At 36.8% G+C, this 15,781-nt stretch overlaps 1 protein-coding gene and 1 pseudogene across 8 annotated transcripts in view; both read left to right on the top strand.

Annotated features, from left to right (window-relative positions):
* SYNJ1 (synaptojanin 1) overlaps positions 1–15,781 on the top strand; it is a 105,717-nt gene that overhangs the window by 38,028 nt on the left and 51,908 nt on the right. For all 8 annotated transcript variants that reach the window (XM_004711292.2, XM_004711293.2, XM_045284439.1 and 5 more), the window contains exons 6-10: positions 1,594–1,677; positions 9,188–9,249; positions 10,246–10,342; positions 11,401–11,570; positions 12,470–12,551. In XM_004711292.2, coding sequence (XP_004711349.1) covers positions 1,594–1,677; positions 9,188–9,249; positions 10,246–10,342; positions 11,401–11,570; positions 12,470–12,551 — 495 coding nt within the window. The remainder of the gene's footprint in view (positions 1–1,593; positions 1,678–9,187; positions 9,250–10,245; positions 10,343–11,400; positions 11,571–12,469; positions 12,552–15,781) is intronic.
* Positions 3,200–3,856, top strand: LOC101650258 (annotated as a pseudogene).

Genomic DNA, 15,781 nt, shown 5'->3' with positions numbered 1-15,781 from the left:
GAATGATGAGGGCAATGAATGTACAAATGTGCTTTATACAATTGATGTATGTATGAATTGTGATAAGAGTTGTATGAGCCCCTAATAAAATAATTTTTAAAAAAACTATTCAACATTCAGCCATTTCAAGAGGTAGCATATGATTAGGAACCAATGTTGCTGAAGGAAGAAGTTCAAGGTGCACATTGAAATGTTTCAACCATCTAATCAAGCTCTGAAAGCACCCACTGGTCTGTTCCAAGAAATTTAGAAGAGAGCTAAACAATTGTGAGGATTTGGTTTTCTTGACATTTAAATTGTAATCCATACTTCATCAGTGAGTGTTTCAAATTTTCCTTGCTTTCACGTAGCAAGGTATTATATACATATCACAGGCTAATAAGTCTTCTTCCAATACTGATGCAGAATTTTGTTTTATGAACTCTTTCTCAAGGCCAGTAAGTAGGCAAGAACAATAAATCAACATTTTAGCTACCTGACCAAACAACTGGAAGAGATCCATATTTTGCCTATTCCAAAGAAAGAAGATCCATTAGAATGTGGAAATTATTGAACGATAGCATTAATATCACTTGCAAGTAAATTTTGCTGCACATCATTTAAACATGGTTTCAACAGTACAAAAACAAGGAGCTACCAGAAACTCAAGCCAGATTTTGAAGAAGACATGGTTTGAGGGGTATCATTGCTGATGTTAGATGGATTTTGGCTGAAAGCAGAAAACACGAGAAATATGTTTATTTTGTTTTATTGATTATGCAAAGGCATTTGACTGTGTGGATCATAACAAACCTATGGGTAACATTGAAAAGAATGAGAATTCCAGAACACTGCATTGTGCTCAGACGGAACTTGTACATGCCCAAGAGTAGGTCAATCTCACAGAACAAGAGAATCCTGTGTAATTTAAAATCAGGGAAAATGTACAACTGGGTTGTATCCTTTCACTGTGTTTACAATTTGTATGCTGAGCAAATACTCAAAGAAGTTGGACTATATGAAGAAAAATTCTGCATCAGCATTGGAAGACGACTTAGCCTATGATATGCAGCTAACACCTTGCTAGCTGAAGGTGAAGAGAACTTGAAACACTCACTGATGAAGATCAAGTGCTGTGTCCTTTAGTGTGGATTATAATCTAATGCAAAGACACCAAAATCCTCACAACTGGACCAGTAAGTTACATCATGAAAATGAAGAAAAGATTGATGTTATCAAGAATCTCATCTTCCTTGGATCTACAATCAGCGCTCATGGAAGCAGCAGTCAAGAACTTAAGTGGTACATTGCATCGGTCAAATCTAGAGCATAAGATCTTTTTTAAGTGTGGAAAAGCAAGAATGTCACTTGGAAGAAGAATGGACAAATCTGTCTTGGAAAAAGTACAGCCAGAACTCCTTAGAAGAACTATTGCTAACAAAAAAAGTCAATAAACTTGTTTAATGACCTATTTTGAATATCTTTTTAATATTTTCATTAGAGAAATTTAATAATAAAATATGACAAGTATGCAATTTACTTCAGTAAATTTGTTTTAATGCAGAAGTACCCACTTGTCTATGGAAATATTTTATATATTATTTTTCTCTGCAGGTTGTATACTTAGATGACTCTGTTTCATCCTTCATACAAATCCGGGGATCTGTTCCATTGTTTTGGGAACAACCAGGTTTGCAAGTAAGTGCTTCACAGTCTATGATTTTTTTTCCTCTTGAAAATTTTCTATGCCCTCTAAGCTTTCAGGACAGCTCCTGTATTAATAACCTATTATTCTACCTAATCAAATTTGCAACAGAGGATCTGAGTACATAGTTTCAAGTAGCCATAGATACTCAGTTGCTGTACTTAATGTTAAAGTACCTTTCAAAGTACTTTCAGGTTTATTATCTCATCTTATTAAAAAACGGTCATTAGAAAAGTTAGAATATAATAAAGACAATGTACCGGAAAAAAAAAAAAAAAAAGGTCATCGTTGAATTGATTCTAACTCCTAGCAGTCTTAATGTGTGTCAGAGTAGACCTGTGACCATAGGATTTTCATTGGCCTGTTTTTTTGGAAGTAGATCAACCAGACCTTACTTCTCGACCACATCTGATTGGAACCCAGCACATTAGCCAAGCATATCATCCAAGTACCATTGGCACCATCGAGGGACTCCATCTCATTATCTTGGCATGTGACAGTTTAGCCCCTTAAACAGCAGAAGAATGCAGTTTTATAGATTCTGGAACCAGTTCAATTAATTTGAACCTTTGTTCTACCACTGCTAGCAGTTAGACAAATGATTTAATGTCATTGTGTCTCGGTTCCTAATCTATAAAGTAGTAATTGTAGTAGTATTTATAGAGTTGTTGCTGGATTAAATGAAAAGCATTTAAATACTATTGGCTCCCAGAACTGTACCTGTAGTTAATAGTGTATCGGTTAAATTGTATTTAGTAGTTTATAGTGACTTATTATCTGGCTAATTTTCCTAAAATTCTTCTCATCTTGATTTTTTTCCTTCCTTTATTAATATGTGTCTAATCTTGAAAATGTAAGATTTTATTAAATATAAGGTCATAATATTGGATTGTTCATAATAGTGTAGTCTTTAACGTAATATTTTTTCTCAAAATTCTAGTATCTAAAGTATAAATATGTTTATTTTAGCCTCCTAAGTATATGTAGTCCATTGAATTTTCTGTCAGCCTAGTTTCGAGAAAATGGACCCCCTCTCCCCCCAAAAAAACTCCAAAACCCAGCTTGTCTTTAGTCCACAACTGGATCTATCTTATTCTCTAGTAGGGTTTTTGTGGAGAGAAATTGCTGATTGCTCTAATGTTTTTTAATAATGTACTGTATTTTAGACAGGCAAAGAATTAAAAAGGGTAACACTTGTACTGCTTTTGTTAAGGTTCTTGAGTTCTCATCAATACCAGTTTTCCTTGCATGGGTTTTGCATGTAGGATAAATTAACCAAATAACTAACCAGACCAAACCAAACCCATTAACTTACAGTTGATTTCCTACTTAGAGTGACTCTAAAGAATGGGATATAGGACCACACCTCATGGTGGTGACGGGCTGGGCGTGGTGTGGCAGTCGCTGACCTGCGAGCCTGGCGGGCATGCGCTGAGCCCTGGCCCGGCCTCCACGTGCCCCCGGGCTCTGCACCCCTGATGCTGCGTGGGTGCTGAGCCCTCTCTGGCTGGGACGATGGTGAAGTATTTCCTGGGCCAGAGCGTGCTCCGGAGTTCCTGGGACCAACTGTTCACTGCCTTCTAGCAGCGGTACCGAACCCCTACAGCAAGCATGTCCTGACAGAAGACATAGTGCACCAAGAGGTGACCCCAGACCAGAAGCTCTTATCAAGGCGACTCCTGACCAAGACCAACAGGATGCCCCACTGGGCCGAGCTACTGTTTCCTGCCAATGTCGCTCACTCGGTGTACATCCTGGAGGACTCCGTTGTGGACCTACAGAATCAGACCATGACCACCTTCACCTGGAACATCAACCATGCCCGGCTCATGGTGGTGGAGGAGCGCTCTGTTTACAGCATGAATGCTGACAACAGTGGCTGGACCGAAATCCACCGGGAGGCCTGGGTCTCCTCCAACTTGTTTGGTGTCTCCCGAGCTGTCCAGGAACTTGGTCTGGCCCGGCTCAAAGCAATGTGACCACGGCGATGAAGGGCTTTGAGTACATCCTGGCCAAGCTGCAAGGTGAGGCTCCTTCTAAGACGCTTGTTGAACCACCAAGGAAGCCACAGAAAAGGCAAAGGAGATGGCACTGGCAGCTACCGAGAAAGCCAAGGACCTTTCCAGCAAGGCAGCCACCAAGAAGCAGCAGCAGAAGCAGCAGTTCGTGTAATCAGCCTAGCCCTGTGCCCCTACCCTTGACCAGACGATCTGGTCCATTCCCCTGACCTGCCTGCAGTATGCTTTCTTAATTAAAAATCAACTTCCAGCCTCTTATCTACTGTCTGGGGCTGTGATGGGGGTGGGATCCATTTGGCACTACAGGACACCAAGCACGTCACCCATGTGTGTGCCAGGCCTGCTTAATTTCCCTCGTGGGCAGCTGAGGGACAGACAGAGAGGTGTAGACTTGCCCTCACAGGTCACAGTAGCCAGGAGATGTTGTCAGGAACACTAGACTAAGCTCCGCAAGAGCAGAGATCTGTTTGCTCTCTGATGTGTCCCAGGTACTGAAACAATACTTCGCACATAATAGGCACTCAATAAATACTTGTTGCTTTCAAAAAAGAAAGAATGGAATATAACTGCCCCTTAGGATTTAGCAGGCTGTAATCTTTTCTGATGGTATATAGTGGGTTACCTGTTGCGTTGTTAACTGCATGCTCAGCATTCAAAACCACTGTTGCTGTGTGGAAGAAAGATGAGGCTTTCGGCCCCTATGAAGAGTCTCTGGAATCCACGGGGCAGTTCTACTCTGCCATGTAGGGTCACTATCAGCCAGAATCGACTTGATGATAAGGAGTTTGAGTTTTGAACCCTTTAGAAAACATATCACTACATCTTTTTTTCTGTGAGGAGCAGTTAGTGGATCCCAAACAGCCAACTTTTCTTTTAGTAGCTGAGCTCTTAACCGCTGTACCAGTAGAGTTCAAATCCCTTAGGACAAAGAATTGCAATTCTAACCTGTTTCTCCTAAGCTTTGTGTTTAGGACACTGTGTTTGGAATATTTACTGTTAAGAACATCCATTAAGCTCTGCTTTGATGCAAGGCAAATGACTTTCTTTTTGGGTCAGGCTTGTGTAAGAGATTTTAATAAGCTATTTATGTGTTTTCTGTTATACTGGTTTATATGTTAAGAGGCTCAGAATTAACCATGTTTGATTGTCTTAATATGGTTGTTGAGAGATCCTCCTGTGGTGGAACCTTCTTATGTGCTTTCCCAGTTGTGCTGTGGCTGGCCCGCCTACCGTATATACTCGTGTATGAACCGAGTTTTTCAGCACATTTTTAATGCCGTTTTTTGTGGTAAAATAAGGTGACTCTGCTGATATTCGGGTCGCTTATACTCGAGTATATATGGTAATCTAGCTGGCTAATGTCCTTGTTATGGACTACAAACTCTAGCTTTTAAAATTATGTATTTCTTCATAGAGATACTAATTATTGAGATATTGAGACTGTCCAGCAATTCTCCTAAATTTTCACTGAATTGGACCAGTTGTTTCTTTGAGTTTTTGAGAGGAGTGGGTCAGAAGTTCTCAGTTATATAGTTTGTTTTCAAAGTTAACCTTTCTTTGATTAGGTGTGGATATAGTTTTGTGATTATCTAACATACCAAAAAATTTCCTCTACTACCTTAAAAAAGTATGTAATTGATTTTTTTTTAGCTAACCCCTCTCCTAAAAAATAGATCATTGATTTTTTTTGTTTAGTAAAAATACAAAGTTCAAAGATTAATTTTCCCACAAACAAGGACTTTTGACTTTAGGTGATTGTAAACAGTTATCAGGTATTCTGTGAATTCTCAGAGTGGAACATATTTCAGAGGTCCTTGAACTTTGAATTGCCTAGTGAGATGCCTCAATACAAAAGTCACAGGCAGAAAATTCTTAGGCAGGTGCTCCTTGACTTGCTTGTGCCCTCCGTTATTAAATCCTATGAGATTTTTTAATGAAAAGAGTTTAAAGGAATTGCCTGGCGTGATTTTTAACTGCAGAATCAGCCTCAACTGCAGCTCAAGGGAAGCAGATCTCTTTAAATGGGGTCAGGAATTTGCTTTTTTTCCCTTCTCTTTCTCAAGCCATTGTCCTTTTATTTAAAAAATAAAAGTTCTAGAATGAGTCAGGAGAATTGGGAGTGGAGGCTTAAATAATCATAACTTGGTTATTGGTTAAAACTTGCCCAAATTCTACCATAAAGTTTAATTCCACCTCTGAAAGTCCTGATTTTATTATTTGTTTTAATTTTCCTTTTTTATTAATAAATCATTTTATTGGGGGCTCTCACAGCTCATAACAATCAATTGGATCAAACACATTTGTACATATGTTGCCATCATCATTTTCAAAACGTTTTCTTTCTGCTTGAGCCCTTGGTATCCGCTCCTCTTTTTTCCCTCCACCCCCACCCTTCCACCCTCATGGACCCCTGATAAATTATAAATTATAAATCATATCTTACACTGTCCACTGTCTCCCTTCGCCAATGCTTTTGTTCATCCCCCTGCAGGGAGGGGGGTTTATACACTGATCATTGTTTCTCCCCCACCTTCCTGCTACCCTCGTGGTATCGCTACTCCCATTACTGTTCCTGAGACATTTTTCTGTCCTGAATTCTCTCGAGAGCTCTTAACTGTACCAGTGTACATGCTCCAGTCTAGCTGGATTTGTAAGGTAGACCTGGGGTCATGATAGTGGGGTGGAGGAAGCATTAAAGAACTAGAGGAATGAACTAGTGTTCTGTTGGTGTTATGCTGTACCCTGGCTGGCTCGTTCCTTCCTTGTGACCCTTCTGTAAGAGAATATCCAATTGTTTACAGATGGACTTTGGGCCTCCACTCTGCCCCCCATCATTTGCATCGACATATTTGTTTGTTTTGGGTCTTCTGATGCCTGATACCTGAACACCTTGTGATCACATAGGCTGGTGTTCTTCTTCCATGCAGGCTTTGTTGCTTCCCTGCTAAGGATTTTGCTTTTATTTTTTAAAATCATTTTATTGGGGGTCATACAACTCTTATCACAATCCATACATACATCAATTGTATAAAGTACATTTGTACATTCGTTACCCTCATCATTCTCAGAACATTTGCTCTCCATGTAAGCCCCTGGCATCAGCTCCTCATTTTCCCTCCTCCCTCCCTGCTCCCCCCTCCCTCATGAACCCTTGATAATTTATAAATTATTATTTTGTCATATCTTACACTGTCTGACGTCTCTCTTCACCCACTTTTCTGTTGTCCATCCCCCAGGGAGGAGGTGATATGTAGATTCCTGTAATCAATTCCCCCTTTCTACCCCACCCTCACTCCACCCTCCCGATATCACCACTCTCACCACTGGTCCAAAGGGATCATCCGTCCTGGATTCCCTGTGTTTCCAGTTCCTATCTGTACCAATGTACATCATCTGGTCTACCCAGATTTGTAAGGTAGAATTGGGATCATGATAGTGGGGGGGAGGTGCGGGGGAGCAAGCATTTAGGAACTAGATGAAAGTTGTATGTTTCAGTGTTGCTATACTGCACCCTGACTGGCTGGTCTCCTCCCCAGGACCCTTCTGTCAGGGGATGTCCAGTTGCCTGCAGATGGGCTTTGGGTCCCCACTCCGCACTCCCCTTTATTCACAATGATATGATTTTTTTTGTTGTTGTTCTTTGATGTGTGATACCTGATCTCTTTGACACCTCGTGATTGCCCAGGTGGTTTGCTTCTTCCATGTGTGCTTTGTTGCTTCTGAGCTAGATGGCCGCTTGTTTACCTTCAAGCCTTTAAGATCCCAGACGCTATATCTTTTGATAGCCAGGCACCATCAGCTTTCTTCGACCCATTAACTCTTATTATCAACTACTTTTTCCTTTAACAGTAATAAAATCTAATCTTATCTAACCAGTATGTTGGTATAAGAGTTGTAGTTTGTAGCTAGATGTGTATAGGTAACAGCTACAGGCATTAGCTGGAAAACATGATAATTTGTATTTTTCCCATATTGACAATCTCAGTACTCTGTACGATATATGTTGGTCAATAAACAAAATCCTAAATCTTGAACTTTTAAGAGTTAAAGGCAATTAACCTGAGCTTCTTTGAAAGAAAAGATTCTCAGTTCCCTGCAGTCCAAAATGAATAAGGTTTGGGGCACATATCTTTCAAATTTTAAAGATTTATAAGGAGTATTAAGTATTTAAACAAATGTAATGTAGATGTGACATTTACTAGGGTAACATCTTATTAAAAATAAAAAGCACATTAAAGAGAATGCACTGGTTATCAGGCTAGACATCAGGTCGTCTCTCTTTGGGAGTTGGGTGAGTGTATTAGAGTTATTACCCTGGTTTTATTTGTTGAAAAGCAGTACTGATGATTTGTTAGCCCATACCTCACACCCTCCCTAAAAGTCATTTTGTTCATAGATGAACAAAAAACGAATTCTGGGTGGCTTTGCTCCAAGCAGGCTCAAAGGGAAATGCTTAAAATGGAGTTCAAGAAATAATCTGGCCCCACCATTATATTTCCTCTTGACATTAGTTAGATCTTTTTCAGTTCTTCTTCATCTCTCAACCACTCCTTTATGTGAGGAAAGAAAAGCTGTAGTAAAACACAATGGATGGATAAACTTTCTTTCATGCTTAGTTCTGTTAGCTCAAATTTTCTGATTTTGTAAAATGTGCTATTATTATCATTGCAGGACTGCAAGCTTGACTTGAAAACTGTTTGTTTCCCAGAAAGGAGTGGTATTTTTAACCTCATGAAAGAGAGCTGGATATAATATTCAGCATAGGAGAGAAAAAAAAAACCCAGACAGAGCACTTGTAGTCAGGTTGGAAAAGTTGAAAAAGTAGGAATTTAGGTGAGGAAACCTAAATTCTTATCTTAACCATTAAAAAAATTAGTTATATGAGAACTCACTCACTGCCGTCAAGTTGCTTCTGACTCATACCTACCCTATAGGGCAAGGTAGAACTGCCCTTGCGGGTTTCCAAGTCTAACCATTTTTAGGATTAGAAAGTCTCATCTTTCCCTTGGGGAGTGACTGGTGATTCTGAACTGCTGACCTTGTGGTTAGCAGCCCATTGAGCAACCACTTTACCACCAGGGCTCCTTTGGCTTGTAAAAAGACAAGTTATTTTGCCTCTCAGTAATAGTTTTTAATTGTCCAAATGGTGATAATATCTACTAACTCACATAAGGCATGTAGTGTGAATTTAATACAAGGTAATTATGTGAACCACTCTTAAAAATGGATTTCCTAAATTAAAATTTTATGTGAATTTAAATGTTTCATCGTGGTTTAACTTCTAGGTCTTTTTTACGATATTGCTTCAAAAATAAAAGGGAGAGAAAACCCTTAAAACTTTTTACAAGAATGCCATAAATGACAATTAGTTACTTGATTTACTGTGTATTCAGCAAATAAATTGTTAAACATATTGTAAAAAATACAATCTACCTTTTGTTTGCATTTGTTTTTCATATGATTAAATATATTATTTTTGTCCAAGGTGGGGTCTCATCGTGTCCGTATGTCAAGGGGATTTGAAGCCAATGCACCTGCTTTTGACAGGTAAAACTGATAATCTTTATATAGTGCTGTAAATTTTGATACTGTTAACGTAATGAGAATAGCTATAATTATATTTACTGATTTAATAGTTTTGGCTATAAATAAAGTTCCTCTGACTAACGCTGGACAGACAGATGGACACAGTAGCAGCAACAGTGGTCTCAAACAGAACAGCCATGAGGATGGCTCAGGACCTGACAGGGTTTCATTCACTGGTCCATGAGGTCACTCTGCGTCAGGAACCAACACAGCAGCACCTAACAGAAGTGTGGAATGCACACCAATCTTGCATCCTTAGTACCCCTAAAAAGTAAAATATTTCATTAGTACAATTTTGTATTGATTCCATGTTGAAATGATATTTTTGAAGTTTTTATTTAGCTTAAATAAAGTATATTGGATATTTTATGTTTAAGATTTTAAAAAATATACTTTCTAGAAATTTTTAAATTACATATGTGGCTTACTTAAATTTTTCTTGGACCACATTGCTTTATAGCTTCTAAAATGGTTGGAAGTTGAGAAGAAAAGGATCTTATTCTGGATTTAATTTTATTCAGGCTTTTTGGGTAGGTCCCTCTGCATATGTCTGTGTGATGTTCTCACATATTAGGTACAGCCTTGTGCCTCTGCCCTTTTCACCTTCTCAGACAGCCTAGACAGCTGTGTTCTCTCTGCTAGCCCAGTGCCAGCCTCACATATTGGGGAGGGAGCTTCCTGACCAGATCCAGGGTAGTTGGGACTTGATTCTGCTCCCTTGGAAAGAAGCCAGTCTCAATTTCAGCACATTAGAGGAAGTAATATTTGTAGACAGTTTCTGTAAATTCAGAATTTCCAGACCATATAGAATTTTTACCCAATTTTGACTGTTGTGTAAGTTTAAAATATAGTTGTGTAGATTCTGTTGAATAATTTTGATTCTTGTTTATTGTGGAAAAAAACTAAAAGCCTTAAGCGTATCATTTGACGTGTTTATTTTCTTTATTTCTGTAATAGGCATTTTAGAACACTCAAGAATTTATATGGTAAACAAATAATAGTAAATTTGCTTGGGTCTAAGGAAGGTGAACATATGCTAAGTAAGGCTTTCCAGGTAAGTCTCATCATATTTTCTTCTGTTCTGGCCCTTAGACACTAGAATGGTACCTAAAAATTAAAATAGTACAATAATCAAGTTCATTCAGAAGTGAATTTCTGATAAGAAAAAGGCTAGATACTTGCTGAAACTAACTTTATTTCTTTGGGACTGTTAGAAAATAATTTACCGCATATACTTGAGTATAAACCGACCCAAATATCAGCTGAGGCACCTAATTTTTTTTTTATTATTTTATTGGGGGCTCGTACAATTCTCATCACAATCCATACACACATCCATTGTGTCAAGCACATATGCACATTTGTTGCCCTCATCATTCTCAAAACATTTGTGAGGCACCTAATTTTACTACCACAACTGCACAAAAAAATGTGCTGAAAAGCTCGACTTACACTTGAGTGTATACGGTGTCTAGTTCTGAAGCTGGAATTAGGAATGCTTTCAAGGCACTTGGAGCTGTTTCCAGTCTATTGTTTGTGTGTGGAAAAGCAGAATGCCTCTTCCACTATAAGCTTAAGCAAAATTGTTTGAAAACGATTTTCTAAAATTCAATCTAATACACTAGAATTTAGAAGTAACCTATGGTTTTGCTGTTTCTTTATAAATGTGTAAGGTAAATATTACTAGCAACCATACTTTGGAGACTTTTTATGTAAAACAGTTAAAAATCTGTAGAATATTGAATGAAGGTATCAAAACATTCAATGTGTGACTTTAAATTTATATTGTAAAAAACTTACTGCTGATAATTGAAAATTTTATTTCTAAATCTGATGAGATTATTTGAGTTATCTGATATTAATTATGTCTCTTAATCTTTCATGGATAGTAAATGAGATTTAGAGAAGAAATGCTATTAAGTTCAGCAAGTAATTTTCCATTTTACTCCCAGTATCGATGAAAGCTTTGTGATAGGATTAGTAAGATTTCAAAAAACATGATGAGGTGTTGTTGTTTTATTCATTTACAAGATAAGGTTCCATTTTAGCATGCATTGTTAAGTTATATTTTGTTAATATGTAGATGAGCATTTATTTGCCTTTTACTTTCAGAGTCATTTGAAAGCTTCTGAACATGCTACAGATATCCACATGGTGAATTTTGACTATCATCAAATGGTTAAAGGAGGAAAGGCAGAAAAACTGCATAGCATTCTTAAACCTCAAGTCCAAAAGTTTCTAGATTATGGATTTTTTTATTTCGATGGAAATGGAGTTCAAAGGTTTGATTGTTTCTCCGTTCTTTACATTGAAGCTTTACTGTCATTTTGGAGTGACAGCATTGGTGCCTTAAATTTCTTTTAAAAAAGATTTATAAGATATTTATTTTACTTTAGACTTTTTCTTTGATCACTTTCTATGTGGCAGACAGTACAAGTGATGCTTTACATGTATTAGTAACAACAATTGTAGGTTAGATTCTATTATTGTCACCATTTTACAATTGAGGAAATTGATCTGCTCCAAGCCACGTAACCAGGAAGTCTTACAACTATGATTCTTTGAGCTTCAGTCTGCTGGTGTCTGAGTCTGTGCTACTTCTCCCTGAAAACTAGTGTTTTAATATTTCTTGATCTCAGTAAGGATTTTGCTACCAATAGACATTTTGTATTTGCAAAAAGAAGACATTGCTGGAATGTCTAATTAAGATTAATATGAAAATTCAGCTTTGACATATGAAGTGAAGAAGAAAAATTTTGAAAGATTTAAAACTATAGAGTTAGGTAAACTTTAGTGAACAGAATTCACAATAAAATTTTTTTTTCTTATTAGAGATGCTAAATCTTAGACTTTTAAATTAATCAACCCCCTAACTATGTTTTCATATGCTGAAGACTGTGGAAATATAAACCTGAATGTCTATTTAGCTTTTTTTATTAGTCTCTTTAAAAATAAATGGGTAAGGGTAGCTAGATGGCAAAATGTTAAAATTGTAGGATCCAGGGAGTGGCTATACGAAGGTTCACTATAAATACTTAAAAGCTTTTTGTGTATTTGAAATATAGAAAATAAGAAGGGACAGTAGGTGCTACAGGTTAATCACCTTACTTTTTCTCAGTCTTATTTTGGTTTGATTATTTTGACTCCAAATCAGCTGTTTAATTCATTGAATTTATTACAGATGCCAGAGTGGTACGGTTCGAACAAATTGCTTGGATTGCCTTGATAGGACAAATAGTGTGCAGGCCTTCCTCGGCTTAGAGGTAAAAAACAAAGCAATGTGTATATGTGAATTGTTGCATAAGCTTCTTGCAGTATTTTTGAAAAGCCATGATGAAAATATACATAGCAATTTTAATGTACAATTCATTGACTTGTCTCTTACTACTTTCGTAACAGATCACTCAAGGTTCTTACTAGTTATTTTTCTCAAAATAGCATGAAGTTATGCTTTATTAATGACTTTCTTATCCTTCTTCCACCCCTTTTGATATGAATATTTACCTTACCTGTTCTTCTGCTCTGTTCTTTACGTGGTTATGTATGTGGTTCCTTCTATGTAGACTTTAAACTTCCTCTTTTAAATACTACTCTTTATGTTATTCTAATAATTGCCCTTTGGGGGCCTATATTTCAGAAAGAATATTTTAGACTCATTCTCTGTGTTGTAGTTTAAATGTACCTTTTAAAATGGTCTGTTTTCACATGTACAATTATTATTCTAATAATTGCCCTTTGGGGGCCTATATTTCAGAAAGAATATTTTAGACTCATTCTCTGTGTTGTAGTTTAAGTGTACCTTTTTAAATGGTCTGTTTTCACATGTACAATCCTGCATTTTGACAAAGTCTCTTATCCAATCCAGTTTGTGTGGCATTTTCAAATCTGCAGCTTTAAAAAAGTGAATGAGAATAACTTCTCTAAGAGGTTTTTGTTGAATAAAAATTTTCTTTACTCTTTCTCCATTCTGAAGCATAGTCTGAACTCTTGCTTCTCTATCATGTGAAGTCGAAGATAGGCAGAGTCTGGACTTTACTTGACAAACTATAGCAGTGCTGTTTGCTAAGTCTTTTCTGGTATACAACAATCAGCGTCTCAGGCTGTGATACAGTTTCATTTAGATCAGTGGTTCTCAACCTGTGGGTCGCAACCCCTTTGGGGATCGAACGACCCTTTCATAGGGGTCGCCTAAGACTCGGAAACATATTTACGATAGTCTTAGGAACCGAGACACTGCTCCTCTATCCGTCTCCAGGTGGGTCTGCCCACATGCAATTATGAGTACCTGGCGTGAAGACTGTTATCCATGCTACACCATGCTTCAAGACAAAAGTTCATTTATTTGTCACTAGAAATAAATATTTCACAGTATATAATTACATCTTTTTTGTGTGATGAATCACAAATCTTTAATTATATTCAATTTGTAACAATGAAAATACATCCTGCATATCAGGTATTTATATTATGATTCAAAACAGTAGCAAAATTACAGTTATGAAGTAGCAACAAAAATAATTTTGTGGTTGGGGGTTACCACAACATGAGGAATTGCATTAAAGGGTCACGGCATTAGGAAGGTTGAGAACCAATGATTTAGATTCATAGGACTTAACATAGTTCTCAAGCAGCTTAAAAACAAACATCTAAAAACCCAGAAAGATGAAATGGCATATTCTTATTTCCTGTATGAGTTAGAATTTCCCGGAGGGAAGTTGTTTTTGGTTTTTTATTTCCTCCGTTAATGATCTTAAAGTTGGCTAGGATATAATTTAATTGTATACCCTGGAGCTGAAATTCTCTGTATAATGAAAATTAAATTATAGTGCATAAGATGTCTGCTACGGAAAGGCATTTTTCATATAATTTTACCGTTTTGACTTTTTGAACTGTATTAGAAGACATGGGTTTGTTACTAGTTGTGTTTTTAAGTGGCTGAGTTTAGTTACATGGATTCTAAGAGAGTACTTACTGAAAACTTTGAAAATCTTCATTAAATGTATACTAGATGTTAGTTTTTAGAACACTCCCATATAGAGCGATTGGTTGACTGCTTACAAAATTTACTGCCAAGGTAGCAAAGCTGAAATAAGATCAGTTTTGTTCTATTCATTGACATTTTTTTCAGAGACAGATAATGATAAAAATTGTGATGGCTTATTTTGTCTTATTTTCCATGCTAGTAGAGAAGTTAGTGTTGGTGCCAGTTTCTAGGCTGTAAAATGAATACAGTTTAGGGTTTTAGATATTACTGTATACTTGGAACCCTCTGTAATTATGTAACAGTGATTAAGTAATTGGCTCCTAACCAATTAGTCAGTGGTTCGAACTTACAAGCTGCTCCTTGGGCGAAAGGTGTGGCATTCTGTGTTTGTTAAGATTTTACACTGTTGACTGTGGCGCCATTTTTTACCTTCTAGGGTCACTTTGAGTCAGAATTGATGTAATGGGTGTTGCTTTCCCCCCCCTTAGTATAATTATGGTTAATCATGGAATTTGTAGATTAAAAGTTAAAAGAAACTTTAATAGGAAGGAATTAAATAAAAATGCAAGGCATAAAGTATGGCTGAATTCTAAATAAAGGATATATATTAGTAGATAAGATTTGTACACTTTTGTTTTGACACTATTAGTTTTCAAGACTGTACTAACATTCAGAATAATTACTTTTTCTGGAATTATTATTGAATATTTCTTGAATTAAATAATTACATTTCAGAATAATTACCAATTACTTTTCTTGGTACATGAGATGAATGTATATTAGTTGTCCAAAGCTTGTTGAATTCCTTACATGCTATGTTTCCTCTAGTCCTTCCTTGTACACATTATTAGTATAGGCCTTACATATAAGAACTGCCCTGCCTTTGTTCAGAGATGCAACTCAAGTTGCTGTACGTATATACTCAAGTATAAGCCGAGTTTATCAGCACTTATTTTTTTCTTTAAATCATTTTATTGGGGGCTCATACAATTCTTATCACAATCCATACATACATCCATGTGTCAAGCATGTTTGTGCATTTGTTGCCATCACCATTCTCAAAACATTTGTTATCTACTTGAGCCCTGGTCCGTTATCTTTTTTTTTTTTATCGTTTTATTAGGGGCTCATACTACTCTTATCACAATCCATACATACGTCAATTGTGTATCAGCACATTTTTAATGCAGTTTTTGTGGCAAAATTAGGTGCCTCAGCAGATATTCGGGTTGTCTTACACGAGTATATATGGTACTTTTGTAGCATTTCAAGAGCAGCTCTCGTTCTATAATTTTTGACCTTTAAATATCCAAGTTTATAGAACCAAATTCAAAACTTAAGTAAACTTAGAGAACAGTTACATAGGGGGAAAAGCTAAACTTAAATATTCCCATATGTAATTATATAAACTAGATAAGTATTTTTTTCTGCTGTAGTTCATGCTTTTGAGCAGTTAGTCCTTTTTTTTTTGTTGTTGTTGTCAGCATTATTTTCTTTTTTTTTTTTTTT

This window comes from Echinops telfairi, unplaced genomic scaffold, assembly GCF_000313985.2.
Source record: "Echinops telfairi isolate 266 unplaced genomic scaffold, ASM31398v2 ScPeMD7_7469;HRSCAF=8507_0, whole genome shotgun sequence".
NCBI lineage: Eukaryota > Metazoa > Chordata > Mammalia > Afrosoricida > Tenrecidae > Echinops > Echinops telfairi.
The sequence above is the reverse complement of the archived record's forward strand: the minus strand, read 5'-3'. Positions and strand labels throughout refer to the sequence as shown.